Source organism: Rhinoraja longicauda, chromosome 35 (assembly GCF_053455715.1).
Source record: "Rhinoraja longicauda isolate Sanriku21f chromosome 35, sRhiLon1.1, whole genome shotgun sequence".
NCBI classification, from domain to species: Eukaryota; Metazoa; Chordata; class Chondrichthyes; order Rajiformes; family Arhynchobatidae; genus Rhinoraja; species Rhinoraja longicauda.
The window spans coordinates 17,877,049-17,903,242 of record NC_135987.1 but is presented as its reverse complement, the minus strand read 5'-3'; the positions used below and the strand labels follow the sequence as shown (position 1 = coordinate 17,903,242).

At 43.5% G+C, this 26,194-nt stretch overlaps 1 protein-coding gene across 3 annotated transcripts in view; it reads left to right on the top strand.

Moving 5' to 3' along the window:
* Positions 1 to 26,194, top strand: part of LOC144609998 (calcium-activated potassium channel subunit alpha-1) — a 594,620-nt gene that overhangs the window by 562,090 nt on the left and 6,336 nt on the right. For 2 of the 3 annotated variants that reach the window (XM_078428430.1, XM_078428427.1), the window contains 4 exons: positions 5,011 to 5,205; positions 12,000 to 12,118; positions 15,509 to 15,733; positions 17,216 to 17,244. In XM_078428430.1, the coding sequence (XP_078284556.1) occupies positions 5,011 to 5,205; positions 12,000 to 12,118; positions 15,509 to 15,733; positions 17,216 to 17,244 (568 nt within the window). The remainder of the gene's footprint in view (positions 1 to 5,010; positions 5,206 to 11,999; positions 12,119 to 15,508; positions 15,734 to 17,215; positions 17,245 to 26,194) is intronic. The other variant, XM_078428428.1, reaches the window with a different exon arrangement.

Genomic DNA, 26,194 nt, shown 5'->3' with positions numbered 1-26,194 from the left:
ACTGCTGACCGGGAGCACCCCACAAGCCTTGCCGTTTCAGAGATGCTCTGACCCAGTCGTCTGGCCATTACAATTTGGCCCTGGTCAAAGTCGCTCAGATCTTTACTCCTGACCATTTCTTCTGCATCCTACACATCAACTTCAAGAACTGACTGTTCACTTGCTGCCTAATAAATCCCACCCCTTGACAGGTGCCATTGTAACAAGATAATCAATGTTATTCACTTTGCCCGTCAGTGGTCATAATGTTTTGGATGATCGGTGTATATGCCAGTTGTTGTTTAAATGGCAGTAGGGGGTGAAGGGAGAAGGGGTTGAGTGGAGGTCACAATGTTAAATATGGAAAGTATGGTCCATTATTCCAGCAATAAAGCAGTCATTAGTGTAGGTGGAGTATGAACATGGGGGCTACAAACCTCTGTGGAAGCACACAGAGAGATATTTAATTTGTGAATCGGGGCTTGAAGTACTGAAATGTCTTCTCTCCTGAGATGCTGCCTGACCTGCTGAGTTACTCCACCATTTTGTGAAATAAATACCTTCGATTTGTACCAGCATCTGCAGTTATTTTCTTACGCTGAAATATCTTGGAATGTGCCTATTGGAAGTAGTATTTTCCCTGGTTGGGTAGAGCTACATAGGTTCTGATGTGCTTTGCTTCCGGGATTTGCTCTTAAATCACTTGATGCAAGAAATGTGAAGTAATGTAATGGTACCAGGCAGCTACAAACAAAAAAAAAATCAGCAACTCATTGCTGACACCAGATGCAAATTTAAGTTGAATCCAACTTGCACTAATAGGCGAAAGTTTATAAATGGATCTGTCAAATTGATCAGACAGTCCGATTTGGTGCAGAATCAGCAAAGTGAAGTTCCTGTCAACACACTTTTCAGAAACATTGCCATCAAATGGAGCTGTGCTGAGCACAGTAGATGACTTAACAAGGTCGCTGCAGCTTTAAGCTCCCCAAGTGACAATCCTCATGCTGTAACATGGGCATTACGTGCCCTTCAGTGGCTCATGTGGTCTATGAGGTGCAAGCGAGGGAGAGATGGATTTCTGGGCATTGAAACACTCCATTACTTTGATGTCTCAATTTGGCTCCTATCTGGGTTTTGAAAAGCAGTTAGAACAAAACATCATTCAGACAGCAGTTCACATTGAACAAAGGTGTTGATGGTTTAACAGACAACTCTCATCTATCATCCTGGCTGACAGCATTGTCAGAATCGCAGATAGCTGCCACATGTTACAGCTGAATTGGCTACAGTTGTAGCTGTGACTGTGCGATTGGCGTAGCGTCACCCTCTAATCCCTGGTGCTGCTCATTGTTTTCATTGGTCACGTTTACTGGTGTCCATTCCTGAAATAACCAAAGGTGACCCAGAATTTATTTGTCACCGTAAACATTGCAAGTTATTGACGGAACGCTTTGGTTCCAGCTAGACAAATTATGGACTCTTCTTTAAAATGCATTCGTCTTTTCGTTTAGTTTATTGTCAGTTGTACCGAGGTACAGTGAAAAGCATTTGTTGCGTGCTTAACAGTCAGCGGAAAGAAAATACATGATTACAATCGAGCCATTTACAGTATAAGAAAATAACTGCAGATGCTGGTACAAATCGAAGGTATTTATTCACAAAATGCTGGAGTAACTCAGCAGGCCAGGCAGCATCTCGGGAGAGAAGGAATGGGTGACGTTACGGGTCGAGACCTTTCTTCAGACTGAAGAGCCATTTACAGTGTATAGATACATGATAAGGGAATAACATTTAGTACACGTTAAAGCCAGAAAGGTCCAATCAAGGATAGTCCGAGGGGCACCAATGAGGTAGATAGCAGTTCAGGACTGCTCTCTGGCTGTGGTAGGATGATTCAGTTGTCTGATAACAGCTGGGAAGACACTGTCCCTGAATCTGGAGTCAGGGAGACCCCCTGAAAATGTTATATGTTATAGGTGCTGGCTATTAAAACAGCATTTATCGTCCTTATAAAGTCTCCTTGAGAACGCTGCACAATGCCGCAACAGGTAGAGGCGCTGCCTCACGGTGCCCGAGACCTTGGTTCAATCCTGGCCTCCGCTGCTGTCTGTGTGGAGTTTGCACGTCCTTCCCATGACCGTGTGGGTTTCCTCAGGGTGCACCACGTCACAAAGACGGTGGGATGGTAGGTTAAATGGCCTTGTGTGTAGGTGAGTGATACATTCTGGGGGGAATTGATGCCAATATGGAGAGAATAAAATTGGATTAGATTGGTGTAAATGGATGGGTGCTGGGTGGACTTGGTGGGTCAAAGGGCCTGTTTCCATGCTGTATCTCCCTAATGTGATGGGGCGCTGCCTCCTTGAACTACCACAGTTCATCTGATGGAGATATTCAGTGTTGTTGGAATTTTGAACATTGTGGCCACGGTATCAGTGAGTGGCTTCCTTGGCTATTATGGAGTTGACCACAATGATGCAAGTAACCTGGGTGAGCATGGCTAATATCCTACCTGGAACTTTAGTGAATATGATGGATTTTTACAACAATCTGGTGTAAATTCCAATCTTTTGGCTAATTAACTGTGGTGGGAATGGAATAGGAATATCTAGATTGTTGTTTTTGAAATATCAAATACCGGAGGGCATAGCTTTAAGGTGAGCGGGGCAAAGTTTAAGAGAGATGTGCAGGTCAAAGTTTTTACACAGAGGGCAGTGGGTCACTGGAACATGCTGCCAGGGGTGGTGGCAGTGGAGGCAGATACATTAGTGGCATTTAAGAGACTTGGGATAGGCATGTGGATGTTCATGGAATGGAGGGATATGGATTATGTGTGGGTGGATGAGAGTTGGTCTTGGCATGTTGGGTACAGACATTGTGGGCCGAAGGGCCTGTTCCTGCGTTATATTCTGTTCCACGTTGGTCTATATTTCTGAGTTCACTCGTGATTGAACCGCTGCATCACCAGCCAGGCGCCACTTCAAAATTAGGTCTGATGGCAGCCCATGATGAAATCTGCTGTCCATTAAACACCCAGTGTGTATGTGACCCGTAGTTCAAGCACAAACAATGGTGCGCCTTACATCACTTTAGGGTGGCACAGTGGTAGAGTTGCTGCCTTACATCGTCAGGGTCCCAGGTTCGATCCTGACAATGGGTGCTGTCTGTACGGAGTTTGTATGTTCTCTGTGTGGCCTCATAGGTTTTCTCCGGGTGCTCCGGTTTCCTCCCACATTCCAAAGACATATAGGTTTGTAGGTTAACTGGCTACGGTAAAAATTGTAAATTGTCCCTAGTCTGTAGGATAGTGCTTGAGTACGGGGTGAACGCTGGTGGGCACAGACGCGGTGGGCCGAAGGGCCTGTTTCTGCGCTGTATCTCTACAATACAATACAATATATCTTTATTGTCATTGTACCCAGGGGTACAACGAGATTGGGAGTAAAGAGTAAAGTAGAATCTTTTTGTGTTTGCGTGTTTCCCATTTTGTCTCACGGCCCATAGAGAAAAATCCCGCAGGGACAAACTAAGACAAACTAAAAACACTTCCATGTTTTCTAGAGAAGCCGTCGAACCCGGCGAGTTACTCCAACACTTTGTGGAATTCATCGCCACCGATGGCGGTGGAGGCCAAGTCAGTGGATATTTTAAAGGCAGAGATTGACAGATTCTTGATTAGTAAGAGTGTCAGGGGTTATGGGGACAAGGCAGGAGAATGGGGTTGAGAGGGAAAGATAGATCAGCCATGATTGAATGGCAGAGTAGACTTGATAGGCCAAATGGCCTAATTCTGCTCCTAGAACTTATGAACTTAGCCTGTTTTTTTGTAAACCAGCATCTCTGGTTACTTGTTTCTGTATAAAAACACAAAAAACTGTTGACCAATTCCACCCGAGAAAAAGACAGTCTGCTCGATCAAAACCTCTCCAAATTTTATTGACTTCTACCAGGTTGGTGAAGTTTAAATTCATTATAATGACATGAAGCAATTATTTCTACAGCTGATTTCTGGAGTTACAATCAGGGTAGATGTTTTTCCCCCCATCACTTTAAGGTGAGAGGGGCAAAGTTTAAAGGAGATTGTGCAGGGGAAGTTATTATTTACACAGAGAGTGGTGGGGGCCTGGTGGAGGCAGACACAATAGGTGGGGTTTAGGTGACTTATAGATAGGCAGGTAGATATGCAATGAATAGAGGGTTATGGATCTCGTGTAGGGAGACAAGGTTAGTTTATCTCGGCATCATGTTCGACAGAAACATTGTGGGCCGAAGGGCTGTACATTTCCATGCTCTGCGATTGTTTTACCTGACGGCACGGAATGGCTATCGATGTTGGCAAGCTATCATCTTGAAGGAGCCTACACCTAATAAACTCTGCTTGCCTGCACGCTCGAGTGTTTCAAACAAGCCCACCTGGGACTCCCTACCTCATCATGCAGTTATTTTTTTTAAATAAATATCAAAATGTTTAATTGATACATACTTAGGCTTGATTTCTGTCAGTTGCTGCCTCAAGGAAGGAGGATGTGCTCGTGAAAGAAGACAGCCAGCGACTAGCAGTGGCAATGTGCAGCGACAGTCCTGACATCAAGGGCCGCTCCCAGCTGAATCAATGATGAGGAAAAAAAGCACTCTAGCTCGCCTGGGCTTTGAACCTGTCCAGAGTCCTCTGGTTCTGCGTCGTTCCCAGCCTCCCTATCGGTTGTGAAGTTAACATTGAGAGAGGGAGACTTTGCATCGCCACTAACACCAATTATAGAGGGAATTAATCATTGCAATTTCTGCCCTTTAGAACAAAACTGACCTGAATTTGTGCATTGAGGAAAAAATATATAGTGAAAGGTCCTAATGGGACATACAACTAAAACAGAGTAATTGGAGTCTGCTGTCTTTTCACGTGCCAGATAAAACATGTGAAGTGACAGCACGCTAGTTTTAACTGCACAAAGTCCTCCAAAAGCGTAATTTGAATTTCTCCGGTGATGACTTTAATAGTGTTCACTTAAAGAGTTTGTTTTATTTCTGCAGACATACTTCAATGACAATATCCTGACTCTGATACGGACTTTAGTAACGGGGGGAGCCACTCCAGAGCTGGAGTCGATGCTGGCTGAAGAGAACGCCTTGCGAGGCGGTTACAGCACTCCACAGACGCTGGCCAACAGGGACCGCTGCCGCGTGGCACAACTTGCCCTGTACGACGGGCCCTTCGCAGATCTTGGGGTAAGGCCATCTCGGCGTGCCATTCCCAACGTTGACTCTTCTAAACTGAAAAGCAAGAGATAAAAATGCAACATTTTTTAAAGGCCTTTGTGCAGGTTCCTGAACTGGGGAGGAGCAGAGGGAAGGTAGGCACAAAGTAACTCGCTGGAGTAACTCAGCAGGACAGGAAGCATCTCTGGAGAGAAGGAATGGGTGACGTTTCGGGTCAAGACCCTTCTTCAGACCTGAAACATCATCCATTCCTTCTCTCCAGCGATGCTTCCTGTCCCACTAAGTTACTCCAGCATTCTGTGTCTATCTTTGGTGTAAACCAGCATCTGCAGTTCCTCCTACACAAGGAGTAGAGGGATATAGGCCTAATGTGTGCAAGTAGGATTAGCATCATGGGTAGTAACAATAAGTTGGGCTGAATGGCTGGTTTCTATGCTGTAAAACTCCATGGCGCTAGGTACCTCTATCCAACACAACTCTATATTTTGACAAGGACATGAGATGCATTCATGTGTGAGGTTTATGGAAGCAAATGTGATTCATGTCAAGAACTGCAATGTAATCCTGTCATTTATTGTTTTATCTTTCTATAACATGGTTGGTTTTGGGTTATGACTGGATTAGTAGCGTTAGGTTGATAGGTGCTTATACTTGGAGCATTATAATAATAATAATAATAATAATGCATTACATTTATATAGTGCTTTTCATATACTCAAAGACGCTTTACAGAGATTTAGAGAACATAGGGAAATGAATAAATAGATAAATAAGTAAATAAGTAAACGAACAGAGAAAGGAGACAGAAGGTGAGGTGACCTTCAGTGGTTGAAGGCAGTACTGAACAGGTGAGACTTCAGCGATGTTTTGAATGTGGTGAGTGTGGAGGAGTCTCTAACGGTTTGGGGTAGTGAGTTCCATAGGGTGGGAGCAGCGACGGAGAAAGCCCTGTCCCCCCAGGATCTGAGTTTGGTCCAGATGTGGGGGGATAGGAGATTGGCAGCAGCAGAGCGGAGGGTGCAGGTGGGAGTGTGCCTGTGGAGGAGGTCGGTCAGGTAGGATGGGGCCAGGTTATGGAGGGCTTTGTAGGTTATGAGGAGGATTTTGTACTGGATTCTCTGGAATATAGTGGAGGTCTTCAGCTGGAATCTCTGGAAAGAAGCCAGAATGGGAAAGGTCAGTTAGCCCTCTCCACACAGATTGGGAAGACCAGCAGACATATCTAAGTCAGTCAATAAAGAGACAGCAACAGAGAGAGCTGGGAGTGTGACTATAAATCTGTAGGCAGCAAATCCAGGTCTGAAGAGGGAAAGGATTTGAATGACAATTTGTTTAAAATCCCCTTCCTTGAGCAATACTGCCAAGTATTGTGAGAGGACTTGAAATACAGGTTAGGGAAAACCAAACATAAAGAAAACGTAGTCACTTTAAATGACTAATAGCCAATACATTGCACTTTCAAATACATTAACATATCGCAAAGCTACAGTAACTAATCCAATCAGCTGAATACTTCTCTCCCAACTAGAAAGTTGTAAGATCAGATCATAGGGCAGTCTGTCATTGTAGCCCACTGGGGAAAATATTTTCTGCATTCCATCAGTCCACATTTATAATTCTGTTTGGAAATTACAATAATTTTTCTGGTAAATTAGACAACACAAGCATGATGTACATTTGGTGGACCCCGTTTAGTATTTCTGCTCAGCAATAGTAATTCCATGAATTCCTTTATCCTGGAGGAAAGAAAAAAAATATTCTGGTAAGAATTTGAGTCCACGTTTTTTGTTGCAGTAGTTCATTTGTAGCCTTTTAAACTGTACGTCAGTCCTTTCAATAGATTCCTCATATAAAGTGCATATTAGAGGGTGATGGTCACACTGCAACTAGACTCCTGGTTATAATTTCCATCTCCTTGCCTGCCTTAGAGGACATGCCATTAATTTGATTGATCTCTGAGATGAAAGGGTGGCCTGATGAAAAATCTGTTGGACTTGTGCTCACTGGAGTTTAGAAAAATCCAGGGTGATCTCATTAAAACATGTTAGCTGAGAGGCGTTTTCCCTAAGCTGGAACATTGAGCACTGGGGTCATGGGGCAATGCCTTATCCCGCCTTAGGATAAGGAGCTGACTGTTTACGACTAAGATGAGGAGGCATTTTGTTTTCAATGTTTAGAATTCTCTACCCCAGAGCTTTGTTGGTGATCAGTCACAGAGTCTATTTGATACTGAGATTGGTGGATTTTTACAAACTGAGAGATGCGAGAATCAGGAGGGAAAGTGGAACGGAGATAGAAAGGGAAGATCTTCTGTGGTCTTGGTAATGCATAGGCTGTTCCTGCTCCTCTCTCTCACGTTCTAGGCTGCTCCAATTCTGCGGCATAAGGCTGACGTGAGAGGTAGTTTGTACATTTAAAACCTGTTGTTTAAGCTGCTGGGTGAAGCATTAAATGGAGCACTGAGTGCCGGAGGAAGAGGTGGTGTGAAGAGAGGTGGAGTGTTGTACTACCGTTCTCCTGCCCATTCGCAGAGCTGGCAACCATGCCGCCACACTTTTGCTTCTGGGTGCAGTCCAAAGCATTAATGGAATGGAGGCAAAACAAATATTTCCACTCAAAATATTTCTATTGCCGTGTGCCGTATAATCCATCCTTGATGTGGTCTTACTGAAGTCCTTTCATGTTTGGGGAATGCCCATAACTCATGAAGCCAGCACTCTCATCCAAGAGCGTTTAAGTATCACAACTGTGCAAATAGTTTCACAAGTGACGAGAGACCTATTTGTGGAAACATTGGACAGGCAAGTAATGAGAAAGGGACTGTTTTAAATCAAAAGCAGAACCATTTTAGAGTCTGCAGAATCTGTAGGATGAGTGGGGGTTGGTAGCTATTTAATACATACACTCTTCCATGAGGAAAACCATTAGAATGTAAATGCACTCGAAAACGTTTCTTGTGAATTGAACATCTAAGTGCCAATCCAGCACAGTGGATTACTGTTTTTAATTTCACTGCCATCAAATCATCATTCAATCCCATAGAAAAAGTGAACATAACAAAGGTCTCAGTCAAGGGAACATTCCGAATTGACATTAATGGATATACAGTCATTAACCCAGAGTACTTCAGCAATCATGTCATTCTGACTGTGTGAGTTAATTCTGCGCCTTCAGCCTTGTGGGCAGTAACCCTCTCTGTCTTGTGGCTTGCTGCTGATGCTCGCTGACGCTTGGTGCTAAAATATATTTCATATAATAGAATATGGAAAAAAGCGAGAAAAAAAAAGTTGTGGTCATTTCTTCTTTGAGATTGAGATGGTAAAATACTCAACTTTGGGGAAATATTTTTGCAATAGCCGTTTATCACAATAAGAAAACCTTGCAGGATAAAATGACTGGAACACCCTCAGCTAGAAAGCACCAGTGCATGGTTGAGGTATTATGAGCATGCTTTTGGAGGTTTTAAGCCGTGAAGGCTATTCTCGGTGTGGAGGAAGGAACTGCAGATGCTGGTTTAAACCGGAGGTGGACACAAAAAACTGGAGGAACTCAGCGGGTCAGACAGCATCTCTGGAGAAACGGAACAGGGTCGAGACCCTTCTTCAGTTTCTTCAGAGAGACCCTTCTCGGTTTTGCCTTGCTCCCTGGCCTAGCTGTATCTAGTTGTCACCAACTCATCGATACAAGTTCAATGGGAGAATTTGCTCTTCATCAACAAAAAACTGATTGAGACCTCCTATCTAATTTGCCCAAAATTGGCCAAACTAACACATTAAGGACATTGGAACTTGTATTTATTTATGAGGATAGACACAAAATCAGCGGGACAGGCAGCATCTCCGGAGAGAAGGAATGGGGATCTTTTTAGTCGAGTTATGAGGGCATAGCTTTAAGGTGAAAGGGGCAAAGTTTAAAAGGAGATGTGTGGGGCATGTTTTTTTGAAATACAAAAGTGGCTCATGCCTGGAACATGCTGCTGAGGATGGTGGTGCAGCCAAATATAACAATGGCTTTGCAGAGACTTTTGGCAAGGCACATTTTAGAAAAAGATATTAGAAAAAGTGGTGACACTGCCCGGCCGGTCCAGGTACAGGAGTCTGAAAACTGAGGTCCAGGTTCAGGAACAGTTTGGCTACAACAACCATCAGGCTACTAAGCACTACAAACAGTCTTTGTTGCACAAGGAACGTTTGGCTTTTTGTTTGTTTGTTTCCTATTGAGTATTGTCTTTACAAACCCGTTGTGCTGCTGCAAGTAAGAATTTCATTGTTCTGTACATCTTGACAAGTAAACACTCTTGACTAGTGTCTCTTGGGTATGTAGAGACCGGAGGGACATGGATTATGTGCAGGCAGATAACAGTTGGCATCATGTTTGGCACAGACATTGCAGAGTGCAGGGCCTGTTCCTGTGCTGTACTGTTCTATGTTCTATTTCTACACAGAGCATGAATGTTGCTGGGAAACGTTCTGTCTCTGATTTCTGCTGTACTGTGTGTGGCTTGTTGAGCGTAGTTAAGAGTGAACCATACTTTTGGATCTGGAGTCACACAAGTCCAAGCTAGACAGAAGACAATAGCCAATAGACAATAGGTGCAGGAGGAGGCCATTCGGCCCTTCGAGCCAGCACCGCCATTCAATGTGATCATGGCTGATCATTCTCAATCAGTACCCCGTTCCTGCCTTCTCCCCATACCCCCTGACTCCGCTATCCTTAAGAGCTCTATCTGGAAGGCTCCGTTTACTTCTCCTGAATGCTCTTAAGGAACCATATTTCTTTAAACTTTAATCCAGTAATTTCAAGATCATCATTTGTTGTTAGAAGTGATAGGTGGTGCAGCGGTAGAGTTGCTTCCCTTAAAGCTCCAAGGACCCGGGTTCGATCCTGATTATGGGTGCTGTCTGTACACCGTTCTCCCCGTGACCTGCGCGGGGTTTTCCTCCGATAATCCTCGGTTTCCTCCCACATTCCAAAGACGTACAGGTTTGTGGTTAATTGGCTCGGTATAAACGTAAATTGCCCCTCGTGTGAGGGGATTGCTGGTCGGCATGGAGTCAGTGGGCCGAAGGGCCTGTTTCCGCGCTGTATCCTTAAACTAAAAATTTCAGATATTTAAATGTAATTACATGATTAGTTCTCCAGCTGCATTGGTGGAAATCAAACCTTTGTCAGCAGGTTAATTATCCAGGTCTCTGGACAGTAGAATAGTAACTTAACTACTTTAACTGCATTACTTTAAATGAATTGAGTTTTCACTCTGTTGCCTATGTTTAGGGGGTAATATGAAAGAAAACGACTCTGCAACCAAATTGTCCTTATTTTTGAATTAGTTTGCTAATTTTAATTGTTTGCAGGCCGTTGAAAAGTTAGACCTTCTTTGAAAGGTTGGAACACCAATAGGCTTTCTATATAAAAAAAAAACCTTTATAGATTACTTCCAATTTACTTTGGAACTGCCCAGGGTTCATCCACACAAGTGATCATGAAAATTAACAGATGTAGACCCTTCAGCCAGAGTTGCAGTGCTAATCTTTTAGGTGGTGGAGCTGTCATGGGAGCAGCTGCTGTTAAATACCCCGCTGTTTGTTTTGTTTTTTTTTTACAGAGGTGCCAGAGCAGCAGTCCGATGTGCTCTGGGTACCCCACGCCTTCAACCAAGGGTGTTCATTCTGGATAACGTAAAATAAGTGAAAGAATAGTTTATTTAGAGTCCCTTTCTGTTACTGAAAATGCAATTACATCTGTACTGTTCACCAGATACTCCGACCAAACATGATAGACATTTTAGTAGAGTCAAACAGCACGGAGGGAGGCCCTTCAGTCCAACTAGTCAATGACGACCAAGATGCCACAGCTAGGCTAGTCCCATTACCCACATTCCTTGAAGCCTTTCCTATCCATGTACTTGTCTGAATATATGTTGTTTTAGTAGCTGCCTCAACTTCTTCCAATGGCAGCTTGTTCCAAATGCCCACCACCCCGTGTGAAAATATTGCCCCTCAGGTTCCTATTAAATATTTCCCCTCTCACCTTAAACCTATGCCCTCTGGTTCTTTATTCCACTATCCTGGAAAAAAATTACAGTTAATCTATTTTCAGTGGTATTGGTAAAATTAGTCTGTGCCAGATGTTGCATTCTCTGGCAGGTGTGAGGGGAATTTGAAGACAATATTAAGGTAATGGGGTTTAGTGCTGGAGGTGGATTAGAGCAATATAGTCCTAGAGGCCCTTTGGCCCATCAAACCCATGTTGACTACCAAGCACCCATTCATACTCATCCTACAGGACGCCCCCACATATTTTACCACTTGCCTATGTGCAAGGGGCAGTTTTATCTTGGCCAATGAACCTACCAACCCGCATGTAAGTGAGATTAATTTTGATTAGTCTGAAGAAGGGTCTCGACCCGAAACGTCACCCATTCCTTCTCTCCAGAGATGCTGCCTGTCCCGCTGAGTTACTCCAGCATTTTGTGTCCACCTTTAATTTTGATTAGTACAGGTGTCAGGGGTTGTGGGGAGAAGGCAGGAGATTGGGGTTGGGAGGGAGAGATAGATCAGCCATGATTGAATGGCAGAGTAGACTTGATGGGCCTAATTCTGCTTCTATCACTTATGACCTTATGAGATGTGAATTTGCTTGGATCCCCGGTTACATTCACTTAAACCTATGCTACAAAAGTGTTAAAAAATTAATTGACTCTGCATTATAAGACATCTCGATTAATTCCCAACTTTCCAGCGTGGTATTAATTTTACCCAGGAAGACCTGCTGATATTTTTCCTGTCTTATTTCTTCCCCAGGATGGTGGCTGTTATGGAGACTTGTTCTGCAAGGCCTTGAAAACCTACAACATGCTTTGCTTTGGAATATACCGACTGAGAGACGCCCACCTGCGTGCACAAAATCAGTGTACCAAGCGGTCAGTGGCACGGACTTCATACCATTTTGCTGCTCGTACAAGAGGAATAACGTGAAATAAAAAGGAACTGCAGATGCTGGTTTAAACCAATGATAGATACAAAGTGCTGGAGTAACTCACAGGGTCAGGCAGCATTTCTGGAAAACATGGATAGGTGATGTTTCAGGTCGGGACTAAAATGAAGCTTAATTTCAAGGGCTGGAGCTTGTTGAAAGATTTGGATCAATTGGAGAACACCGGTTTTAAAGGAAAATAGGCAAATATGTGGTTCTGGCACTTTATTTTAGGAGATCAAAGTTTTATCTGTGCTAATTATTTGTTGCAGGGTCATGCCTGTCTTAAGTCCAGTGGATGTGTTTATTCCAGGGTGCTATGGTAGATAGATGAATGCAAACTACGGTACAGCCACACAACATGGAGATACGATGGTGCAGCTGGTAGAGCCACTGCCTCACAGCACCAGATGCCCAGATTTAATCCTGAGCTCGGGTGCTGTTTGTGCAAAGTTTGCATGTTCTCCCAGTCGCTGTGTGGGTTTCCTCTAGGTTTCTTTAAATGTTCTGATAGTACCTGCCCCAACTACCTCCTCCGGCATCTCATTTTATATTCCTACCAAAACAAATTTTGCCCCCTCAGGTTCCTATTACGTCTTTTCCACCCCTCATCTTAAACCTAGGTCCTCCAGTTCTTTTTCCCATAGTGGAAATGTCCAAGATTCGAGGCCATATCTTCAAGGTGAGAGGGGAAGGTTTAAAAGAGATGTACTGGGCGAGTTATTTTACATAGAGAGTGGTTGGTGCCTGGAACGTACTGCCACGGGTGGTGGAGGCAGATACGATAGCGGCGTATAAAAAGCTTTTGGATAGGCAGGAAAGGGAGGGCTATGGGTCACCTGCAGGCAGAAATTAGTTTAACTAAGTACCATTGTAGGCTGCTGAATCATACAGCGTGAAAACAGACCCTTCGGCCCAACCTGCCCCTTCTATACTAGCCTGCCTGCACATGTCTGCTTTGGCCCATATCCCTCCAAACCTACCTTCCCATGTAGAACTATCAAAATGTTTCTTTAAAAAGTTACCCCTCTGGTTCCCCTTAAATCTCCCCCCCCCCCCCCCCCCCACACCTTAAAACCATGTCCTCTATTCCCCTACTCTGGGCAAAAGACTATGTACATTTACCCAAACTATTCCTCTCATGATTTTGTACACCTCTTTAAGATCAAAGCTGTGTTAATTTTGCACCAGTCGGTAGGAATTGTCCCAGCCGGTACGATAGTGACGCTCATAACACATTTAGACAGATCCATGGATCAAGTGTCGCAAATAGGACTAGCTCAGGTAAAATGATGCCAACATGGACCAGTTGGGCTGAAGGGCCTGTTTCCATTAACCAAACTTTTTCAAGGGTAAACTATCTCATTGCTGCTTCTCAACGAGAATGAAGCAAGAATGTTAATTTGAAGGTAGGACTGGTTTCTCAAAAACAAAACAAGTGGTATTAATATAAATTGTCAGCAACTCTTTGGAGTGTGGGAGGACTGAAGAACGGTCTCGACCCGAAACGTCACCCATTCCCTCTCTCCTAGATGCTGCCTGACCTGCTGAGTTACTTCAGCATTTTGTGATACCTTCGATTTGTACCAGCATCTGCAGTTATTTTCCTACACTACTTTCTAAATATTGTAATGCTGGGATAGCTAGCAAAGATCATTATTAGTATCTTCCTGTTCTTCCTGTGCTTTTAATATAAATTGTCAGCAATTTAAACCCTAGAGCAGAAATATTCGCAATTATATTATGCTCCAATTTAACAAAATGTGCTTTTAACATAAGTATTATTGCTCCTGATCCAAGGGGTGAAAGAAGTAAGGAACAAGAAATTGATATGGATTTGACATTAAAAAAACAAACGATGCTGGAAAAGCCCTGTGATGGTTAAGGCTTCAGGTGAAAGTCCTTCAGTTCTCATCATGGGTCTTCAACCAGAACTTTAACTATTTCTCTTTCTGCAAATGCCAAATTTAAGGATCTTGCCTTAATTGTAGGTATCACAAAATGCTGGAGTAACTCAGCGTGCCAGGCAGCATCTCTGGAGAGAAGGAATGGGTGACGTTTCGGGTCGAGACCCTTCTTCTGCTTCTCCAGAGATGCTGCCTGACCCGCTGAGTTACTCCAGCAATTTGTGATACCTTCAATTTGTACCAGCATCTGCAGTCATTTTCCTACACAACTTGCATTAATTGTATACTTACCACTTACATTCAACCTCTCAAGTGCAATATATCTCACACATGCCCGGATTAAACTCCATCTACCATTTCTCCGTCCATTACTGCAGCTGATCCCACCGGATACTTTGGCAGCCTTCTTCACCATCCGCGGTGTTGTCTGCAAATGTAATAACCAAATCATTCATGTTTACGTCCAAGTCATACAGAAGTCTCAGCACAGCTCCCTGCAGAACTTGACTGGTTGCCAACCTCCAGCCCAAAATATTGACCTTCCACCATAACCTTATCTGCTATCGGGAAGCCATTTCCAATTCACATATGACCGTCACTGTGAATCCCATGCATCTTAATCTTTTGGATCAGCTTACCATGGGGAACTTTATCAAATGCCTAACTAAAGTCCATGTAGACAACATGCACTGTGCTATCCTCATCAATCAACTTCATCACCTCCTCAAAATACAAGGATAGATTTAGAATTACATTTTCACCTGCCCACCGACCATCAAAGGGCGTAAAACAAAAACAGCGAGCTGATGACCAAAATTAGAAGATCGTGCAAGGTTAACATCGCAAAGCCAGCATTACTCGAGTGTTCGAAGTTCACATTGTAGTCCTTGTTGTTCACTGGCTGAATCTGTTTAGAGATACAAAACTAAAAATGTATTTGCGCGAATACAGGCAGTCCACCGAGTTCACACCGACCAGCGATCCCCGCACACTAACATCATCCTACACATTAGGGACGATTTACAATTTTTACCAAGCCAATTTGCCTACAAACCTGTACGTCTTTGGAGTATGGGAGGACTGAAGAAGGGTCTCGACCCGAAACGTCACCCATTCCCTCTCTCCTAGAAGTATAAGAAGATAACTGCAGATGCTGGTACAAATCAAAGGTATTTATTCACAAAATGTTGGAGTAACTCAGCAGGTCAGGCAGCATCTCGGGAGAGAAGGAATGGGTGACGTTTCGGGTCGAGACCCTTCTTCAGACCCTTCTCCTAGATGCTGCCTGACCCGCTGAGTTACTTCAGCATTTTGTGATACCTTCGATTTGTACCAGCATCTGCAGTTAATTTCCTACACTACTTTCTAAACATTGCAATGCTGGGATATATGGCAAAGATCATTATTAGTATCTTCCTGTTCCTTTGCAGATACGTGATTGCAAATCCACCCTACGAGTTTGAACTTGTCTCAACGGATGTGATCTTCTGCCTGATGCAGTTTGACCACAATGCTGGCCAGTCTCGTGGCAGTGTATCACAGTCGTCTCATTCCTCTCACACTTCCAGCAAGAAGAGCTCATCCATGCACTCCATCCCCTCTTCCACCAACCGTCCGAACCGCATCAAGACAAGGGATCCCCGGGAAAAGCAGAAGTATGTGGTTGACAAGAAAGTTTGCTATGACCGTGATAAATGATGACAAAAGAATGTTTGACAATTCCCATGTTTGCCCATCTCCCACAGCAGAACCTCACGGACTGCATCTTGTGTGTCGTCTGCACATGTTTGTCTCTCTGCATGTGTCTGTCAACAGATTATGTCACATCCATCTCCTGCAGCACAACAGCAACAAACCAGAGGAACTTAAAAAATATATATCTAACATCAATTAATTCCTAGCCGGAAGTGCTGACATGACTATTGAACAATTATTTAATGTTTGATAGTTCACACAGAGCACCTTCATAATTATTTTAATGCAAACATTAGGGTACAGAAAGGGGTAAGATCTTAAAATGAAGCAGGGGTTGTCCACATTTCTGCTTCTACCATGGAAATGGTGCCGGATCCTTTTAGATTCACAACATTGTGGCTAGTTCAATGCAGTTAGTACAGACACAACTGAAAAATATTGGGGTGGAGGGTGTAATGAGTAGAATTTAGTCAAATGCATAAAGCATTATTCTCTCTGATTTGACTGTTACATTGTCGACTGGTTTTCTTTTACTCTGTGAATTGGTATCACTTTTTCTAAATTAACTTTTACATTTTCCAAGATGAAGAAAAATTGCAATAATATTTTACTGGGATGGTTAAGTGACGAGATAGGTGGCAAAAGGTAATGATAGTGTGGAAGGTATTTTTATATGATAGCCACTGTTAGCAGTTAGCACTTCTTTAAGCACACTGTGTAACTGTCATAGACACACTGACCATGTGTGCTGTGGGGTGCAAGTTATTTTAGGAAGATTTGTTCGATGACTATTCTTTCCCCTCAATGCTGCCAAGCAATATTTATACATATTGATTAGTAGGACTGGATGTTACAATCCCGAGGGTTTACACTACAATTGACTGGTGTTGTTCTTGGGGATGACCATTCAGACACATCTTCAGTTGTGTACCTCAACGTCACTGGGTGTTTCGGCCTTTTATCACAAGACACCCTCAGTCGAGGCAGGCCAGGGTGAACAGACCTGGGTGTGTGTCTTATGGTTAGCCTCTAGATGGTCACGTGGCAGCCCAGACAGCATCATTTCTTCTCAGCCACAGCTCCGTTAGGTGGCATTGGCAAGTTCTTTGATTGCCCTCCTTTGGGCCTGCCCTCTGACTCCTACTTCCCTCAGGAGCCTTGTAGCGGTGGAACTGGCTACAAAGCCCCTGCACCCCACCTCCACTGGACGCACCCTTACACGTAAATTGAACTGAGTTTCCAACACTGCTATTTCATAGCATGGGTTTTCCACTGAGTGTGTGTTATGATTCAAAGACTGCCAGTCACCTTTCACTGACACTGTTTTGTTAACACGTTTTACTGTTCAATTGGACAGGGACAGTGAAGAGCTGAGACCAAAATGTGATAGTTTAAGTCAATTGTAAACTTACCTAGAATATTTACTTACTTTCTCTCTAAAGTGCTACAAGGATGTCTAGAATGAGCCAAGGTATGACTATCAATGGTTTTGCATGATATGGCAGGTGCCTTCGGTTCTTTCCATTGTCCTTGTGAAAATTTTGTCAATTAAAATTCAGTAAAAACACTTTATTTTTATTTTTAAACAGATCAGATAATTTGTGTTTGTTTATTTATGCTTTCTGGCCGAGTCGAGCTGTCGTCTGCTGCTGCTGCTGCTGCTGCTTTGTCCACGACAGTTTCCATCATTCCCATGGTCTCCCTTGCATGTGGCATCTTGCTGATCATGTGATTGCCTTGTGAGCAATTGGAATCTGTCACCGTGCACAGATTCTATCATTCACATCATCGCGACGGGCGGGAACCCATTTGATTTTTGTGTTGATGTGAGCCGAGCAATTCGTTGTCCTGTTCGCCCAGTGGTCTCGCTAACTGAAAATTCCCCATGCTGAAAGTGATGCTTTGGTGACGGTCATTCTGCAGCAGCACATTTTGACGTGAATTGTCATTAGAAACATAGGTGCAGGAGTAGGCCATCCAACTAGCTATATCTAACTCTCTCTTGAATGCATCGAGAGGGAGAGGGGTTTGGCTGGGAGAGAACGATGTCCACATGAGAGCATTGCAGGAGAAATCTAGGCTACAAAATAGGCCGAACAAACCAGTGATGCTTCATTCCTTTCCTGCCCTGGTACAAAGCATTACCTTTAAACCACTTGTGTTTTCTGCTTTATATTTTATTATGTTTAAACCGCAGGTGTTGATGTTGCTGTTCGCTTTGTACATATTTGATGTAAATTTAATTCTCTTGGCAGAAGGGTCAAGCGAACACAGAAATTAGTAGGGATGAGGGAAGATCATTGATCACTTTCAAAAAATGGACCAGGAGCAACACCTTCAAGTGCCGAAATATACTGGACAACAGACAAAGAACTAACTGGGGAGCAAGACTTAATTAATCAATCCATTCCTCTCCTTAGAAAATAGAAAAGTACAACACAGGAACAGGTTCCTTGGCCCACAATATCTTTGCCTTTGTGGGCACTGTCATATACACTCTATATTTGTCTCCCAACGTCTCATCTCAGCTTTACCAGCTGTCGAGACCAAAAGACATTAAATATCTCTAAAACTCAGACTCATTATATTCATCTAAAGCAAGATATTAAAGAAATGACTCCCCATTCTCTTACACTGCATTGAAATAAGTTGGGGTCTGATATCCTGCTCCAAATCTGACAGGGGATCGAGAGGCCATAATCTTCGGGGTGTTGAGGCTCCTTGGAGACTGCAGCAGAGGACCAGGCTGCTGAAGCTGTTACAAAGTCCTGAGTCTCCACATTTCACAGCACAAGCCAAATGTTAACCAACTGCTCTTCCTAGCCTGTGGGATCCAGAAGTACTGATCAGATTAGAGTTGTTATTAAACATAGCAACAGGCTTTTTTTTTAAAGTGAGGCTATTTCGATTACCACTGTTATGCTTCGTCACTAATCCTCTCCACCCCTTGACTAAATAACTGCTTTGGTCATCCATTTGGGTTTAATTGCCAACAGGTACAAATCAATTTAACGCAACCTTCTTCACTTGAGGCCACAAACAACACACAAACTACAATGGTACAGAATTGGGACATTCCTTTGCCTACCCAAGCCTTCACAGAAGCATGCTCACTAGGGTTGCCAACTTCCGCACTCCCAAATACGGGACAAAGGGTGACGTCACCGCCCCGCGCCCTACGTGACCTCACCCAGTCAGCGGCCACGTGCTCCCGCTCCACCAATGGCAGCCGCCATTGGTGGAGCGGGATTACGTGCCCGCTGGTTGGGTGAGGTCACGTGGCGCGGTGACGTCACCCTTTGTCCCATATTTGGGAGTGAGGAAGTTGGCAACCCTACTAATACGGGACAAACTAATTTTGCCCAAAATACGGGATGTCCCGGCTAATACGGGACAGTTGGCAACCCTAATTCTCACATTGGTGAAACACTGCGTGTACTGGGGTTAGTCAGCAAGAGAACACAATTTGTGCAATTACGTAATGAATGAGGTTGGATTGTTGCAAATTTGAGGTTGTCAAAGACCACCAAATGCAGAGCGGAGATTGTTGAGACCACCTTCCCAGCTCATACAGGTTCTTCTACAGATACAGAAACTACAGTCTGAATTTTCAACTCTACACCATTTAAAAACTATATCACAGTTACCGCAACTGCAAACAATTTCATTAACTCTGATGTGATTTTCACACGGTATCTGGAAATCACAGCAGTATCTGGCACTCCCTCCGTGGGTTCTCACAGATACCCGCCTACTTCTGTCTCTAATCTCAACATTTAACAACAAAGCCCTGTGGTAATGCTGAAGCACAAATATGAAGTGCTGTTCCTCCAATTTCCGGTGGGCCTCACTATGGCACTGGAGGAGGCCCATGACAGAAAGGTCAGACTGGGAGTGGGAGGGGGAGTTGAAGTGCTCAGCCACCGGGAGATCAGGTTGTACATCTATAATCTATCATCTGACTGATGAAGGCCAATGAACCAAACGTCTTCTTGACAACTTTATCTACCTGTGACGCCATTTTCAAAGAACCATGTCCCTGCACTCCCTCTGCTCTGCAGCACTCCCAGGATTCTGCCATTCACTGTGAAGGTTCTGCCCTGGTTTTAACTTCCCAAACGTACACCTCAGCCCTCTTGCCCAACTGATCCAGACCCTGGTGTCATTTTTGATATGCCCCTCTAAACCTTTACTATCCGTATATTTGTGACTCCCGGAAGCCATTGAATCAGCTCATGTTCTTGCACAGCCAACAGAAAAAAGTACCATCTGAGTTGTTAATAAAACAACCTAGATGATTTGCTGATGCCCTTGTTTCTAGCTGGCCTTAATTGGCTATCATGATGTTTGCTTCCATCCATTTATGAATGGCATTTCTATAAACAACACCAGGCATGCCTTGAGCCTCAAGAGAAAGGGCACGTTCAAGCATCACTTCTCTCTCCAATACACACATCCCTAATTCTAACTTCCAGCTGCCAGTTTCTTCATGGAGACACATTTGGAAATTGTCCCAGTTGTGCTAATTCATCAACTGGCTTCACACAAACAGCCTTGCCATGTGTGGAATGCACTGCTGCAAGTGTGTGTACGTGCGTGTCTATGTGTGTCGACATGTGCATGTGAGTGTCTGTGTATGTAGGTTGCAGTGTGCGCGCATGCGCCCCGGCACAACGCCTATTATATTATGCAACTTTGAACATTGCTGGAGGAACTCAGAGGGTCGAACAGTATCTGTGGAGCCAGAGTAATGGTCGACATTTCGGGTGAAGACTTTGCATTAGGGCTAATTTAGTTTTGTTTATTGTCACGTGTACCGAGGTACAGTGAAAAGCTTTTTAGTTGCGTGCTATCCAGTCAACAGAGACGACTATACATGATTACAATCAAGCCGTCTACAGTTTACAGAATCTCGACCTGAAATGTCCACAATCCCTTTGTTGTCGAGTAGCTGCTCGACTTGAGTTCTCCCAGCAGTTTGTTTTTTGTTGCAAGTTCCTGCCATTGCAGTCCCTTGTGCTTGCACTGAAAATTCTCCATATTTAAAGAGTTGTAGTGGTGGTGATGTAGCTTTGGTAAAGGAATAGCCTATTTGCTACTTTGCAGTAAGTGGTGCGTGATGCCATACCATAAACGTTTGAGCAATAGTCTGGAGAAATATGGAGACTGACATTAATAGTCAAGTGCAGTCACCCGAAGTGGAGACTGACAAGTCCATTTGCATCAGTGGGAATTTCCACTGCAAGCCTCTTCATTTAAAATCAGTTTTGCACAAATATCAAATTAAAAAATAGCAAGAAATTGAACCAGCTTTGAGGAGATATAAAAAGATTAAACTAATTTAAACAAATATTTGTAATTCCTCATGATTTCTCATTTAACATAGATATTAATCTTCAAGCAGCTGAGTTTCTGTTTAACAATAAGACTTTATACAGCACCTTCCACAACCTCAGCCTATATAAAGCCCTTAGAAGCTATACATGAAATGCTGAAGAGACTCAACAGGTCAGGCAGCCGCTGTGGGGGGAATGGATAGATGAGTTTCAGGACGAGACCCTTCTTCAAACTAATGGTTACTTTCTCTCCACAGATGCGGCCTAACCCACTGAGTTTCTCCCACACTTTGTGTTTTGCTCAAGATTCCAGCATTTGCAGTTCCTTGCGTCTTCTTCCGAAAACCTCTAGCATTCTACTTGAAATGGGACAGATAACTTCTTAAACAATAGATCCAAATATATAGTTCAGGAAAGATTTCTCTCTAAATAGATCCTATTATTTATGTTATGAGTTAGGGTCAGACAATGTGTCCATAAGTTCTAGGAGCAGAATTAGGCCATTCGGCCAATCAAGTTTACTCCGCCAATCAATCATGGCTGATCTATCTTCCCAGTCTTCTGTCTTCGCCCCCTAACACACTTACTGTCAAGACTCTTAATACTCTCAGTCTCCACCTTAAAAATATCCATTGACTTGGCCTCCACAATGTTAGAAACCATTACTTTGGCAGTCTCATTGGACAGGATGATAGAAAAGCATCGTCTGAGAAACTATGTTATCTCAAAACATGCTTCATGCCTGTGTGTGGCATCATCAGCCTTTTGTTATAGCGGTAATCTTGAATGGAAAATACTATGAAGATACAAGGGATTGCAGATGTTGGAATCTTGACCGAAGCTCAAAGTGCTAGAGTATCTCAGCAGTTCAGGCAGCATCTGTGGAGGGAATGGATAGACGATATCTGGCCCAAACATTGCTTATCCATTTCCTCCACAGATACTGCCTGCCCTGCTGAGATACTCCAACATTTTGTATTATGGAATAAAACATGGTTACCAAAAGAGCAATCCTTGAATCTACAATCCTTAACGTCAGGTTAATAGCGTAAAGAGAAAACATATCGTCTACCGTGTTATTAATAAGGTTTTTGGCTATTGTAACCTTCAAAAATGAGTTTTATGCAAAATGTAATTAAACAAAAAGTTATAAAATCAACCAGTTAGGAGATCTGTTCAAAAATATATTTTGGATACTGTGCAGAATAGGGACTATTATGTTAAACATTCAGAACATTTTGTAAAATAAAAGGAGCCATTATCATGTCCAGGTAGTTCCCTGCTTTGATAGGAATTAATTCAATGAGATTGTTGCTGTCACAGCTGTTTATGGTTTTTAAAAAAAGGCAATCCCTCTCTTAAATCATTTCCTGCTAGTTTCTACTTTGTCATCCTGTGTGAAAGGCGATGGTTTGAAGAAACAAAAACATTAGATGATTTGCTGTAAAATTATCAAACTTAGGGTTATTTAAGAGCCCTGTGGGATTCTTTGATCTGCTTATAATTTTCTGCTTGATTACTGAGGCCTGAAAGTTGGCTTATTTTTTCTCTGTTATAACTAGGGTTGCCAACTTTCTCACTCCCAAATAAGGTGCAAGGTGACATCACCGCCCCGCACCCCACGTGACCTGACCCAGCCAGTGGCCACGTGCTCCTGCTGTACCAATGGTGGCCGCCCAGGCCGGGAGGCGGGTTGCTACGCAACCTCAGTCAGGCGGCGCCCGGGGTTCCGGGCCTACACTGCCTGGGCCTACAGCATCCGGGCTTGCAGCTTCCGGGCCTACAGCGCCCCCCCCGGGCCTAATACGGGACAGTTGGCAACCCTAGGTATAACTGATGCTCTGGTAAAATCCAAAAGCCATTGCTTATGGAAATATGATGCAACAGAACCATGGGTGCTCTTCTAATGGAACTCCTTCCAAACTAATCTCATTCAGCCATTGATTAGTCAATGACCGCTAGAGAGCAGTCCTGAACTACTATCTACATTATTGGTGCCCCTCGGACTATCTTTGATCAGACATTACTGGCTTTACTTTGCACTAAACATTATTCCCTTCATATGTACACCCTAAATGGCTCGATTGTAATCATGTATTGTCTTTCTGCTGGAAAGACTGGTTAGCACGCAACAAAAGCTTTTCACTGTACCTCGATACACATGATTATAAACTAAATTGAACTGAGTCATCCATATGGAATAATGTGATATCATCTGCCACTGTGAACCAGTCAGGCTTCTGCTGCTCACCCTTGCCTCTCCTGCAAAGTGGCAGATGCTGACAATCCAAAATAAATACAGAAAATGGTGGAAACACTCAGCCGGTCAGGCAGCATCTGTGGAATAGGGACCGAGTTAAAGTTTCCCTGAAACTATGATCTACCTTCATAGTTCCAAGAGCAGAATAAGGCCATTTGGCCTATCAAGTCTACTCTGCCGTTCAATCATGGCTGACCTATCTCTCCCTCCTAACCTCATTCTCTTGCCTTCTCCCCATAACCCATGACACCTGTACTAATCAAGAAGTCCACTATAAACAATATCCGTTATATTCAGTCTGAAGAAGGGTCTCGACCCGAAACGTCACCCATTCCTTCTCTCCAGAGATGCTGCCTGTCCCGCTGAGTTACTCCAGCATTTGGTGTCTATCCGTTATAGAGGACTGTATTTGGAAGTGTTTACTGTATATGTAATTGAAGAGAGTCTGCTTCCACAGCTTCACATGCCAAAGTAATTCCACAGTTATAAAGGGCACAGTAATAATCTTCAGGAAAAAAAACTGCAGATGATGGTTTAAATCGAAGGTAGACACAAAATGCTGGAGTAACTCAGCGGGTCAGGCAGCATCCGGAGAGAGAAGAAATGGGTGACGTTTCGGGTCGAGACCCTTCTTCAGACTGATCAGTCTGACCGGAAACGTCACCCATTCCTTCTCTCCCGAGATGCTGCCTGACCCGCTGAGTTACTCCAGCATTTTGTGTCTACCAGTTATAATCTTTTATTGATAAGAGTTTATCAACCTAGAATAACATCAATAAAATAAGCATCCTCCGAAACATTCATTCTATTTATTTTGTTTTTTTGCTGTGCAGCCTGGAATCTTTGGAAAATATTCCCATATAGTTGTGAACACATAATGATCCAGCTTCAGGGAACAGTGCAGTTGCCCCAGCAGCCGTTCATCGCTAGCAGTAAGAGGCCAGGCTCCACTGAGTCCCACTCCCTGATATCACACCTCAGTCCCCCAGTACAACACAAGCAGCCCTTGAAATCTTCACAGTTTTCTGTTTAACAGCCAACAGCAAACCCCTGAAGACCTGCTTTAAAAAGTCGAGATTTTTTTTATTCGAGATTTCTTTTATGATGTCAACCTTGGATTTTGTTTTCAACATACAGGCTCTCAAAAGTGTTTAGACCACCGATATTTTTGCATAAAAGGAACATCATTTAATATGCTAGTCAAATATGCTAGTCAATTACAACATGACTCAGGGGTAGTATGTGTAGGAAGAAACTGCAGATGCTGGTTTACACCTAAGATAGACACTAAAGTCTGGAGTAACTCAACGGGACAGGCAGCGTCTCGACTCGACACGTCACCCATTCCTTCTCTCCAGGGATGCTGCCTGACCCACCGAGTTACTCCAGTATTTTGTAGGATACTAAATGTGCCTGAACCTAGTGGTCTGTGACTTCAGGCTTCTGTACCTCCTGCCCAATGGTAACAGTGAGAAGAGGACATGCCTCGATGGTCGGGATTCTTGAGGGTAGATGGGACTTTCTTGAGGATGCTTTTGATGGTGGGGAGGGCTGTGTGACTGGGCTGAGTCCACAACTCTTTACAGATACCTCTGCATTATTTGCAACAGCTGCAAATATTTTCAAAGGAGTGTGTGTGTATGTTTGTGTGTACAGGTGCGGTGTGGGTAAGTGTGTATGTGTGTCCATGCATGTGCATGTGGAGCGTGTGTAGTGCTTGTGTATAGGGAAGGGTTGTTGGGGGGGGGAGATTTAACCTCTAACCTGAGCCAAAACCTGCATCTAAACCACCATTATCTGAAGGCATTTTAAATATATCAGCATGCTGCTTAATGTTCTCTTCTTATGAAGGTTAAGCTATTCCAATTCCTGGGAGTCTGATAATCTATAAATGACAAAGACCCTTGGCAACAAATTTGTTAGTGGGTTCTGCACACCTCCCCCAAGGCTCAACACTTATCTCAGGACTTGTAGAAGGGAGAAAGTATTGGTGAAATCTCCTAGTGACTATAGGCAGATCATCAATACCCACATTGATCACTGACACCCTGTGGAACCAAACAGGCTGCATCTGGCTCCAAGTCCAGAAGGATAACGTCACGGCTCTACACACCGAGGCTTTGCAACGTTTGAGATGTTTCAGATTCATAAAAACCATGATAAATAATTGTTTTATTTCACGAGCCGAGCGGTAGAATGTGATCATTCAACTGTCTGCTCATGGATAAGGTGCAGGAAATGAATGTGCCAGCACTGGTTAGAAAGGGTTTCCTTCACATGTTAGGCTTCAAACTTCTCGTTTTACAGGAACGATTTGGGAGGAAACTATTTTTAAAGAGATGGATTTAGCTCCAGCAAGATTTATTTTTTTCTGAAGCAATACACTTAGATGTATTCGAGACTGCACACAATGGAACAATATCTCTTTTTGTCAAGCTGCATTGTGGTTGGTTACTACAGGGAAACAATGAGAATGGAGTAGGTGTAAGTTAAATCAACTTCCGCCTGCAAAGATTTTAATATTCCAATGAGGTGAATGGCATATATATCGGCCCAATATTCTTCTAGTAACTGAGGTAAAATGCTGGAGTAACTCAGCGGAAAACTTGGATACATGACATTTTGGTTCGAAATGTCACCTATCCATGTGCTCCACAAGAACACAAGAAAATAGGAGCAGGAGTAGGCCAACCGGCCCCTCTAACCCGCTCCGCCACTCAATACGATCATGGCTGATCCTACCCCAACCCCCTTCCCACTATCGCCCTTCTTCCCACCCAAAAGAACCGTGTGATCTCCTGGGAGAGGCGAAAAACCGGATAAAA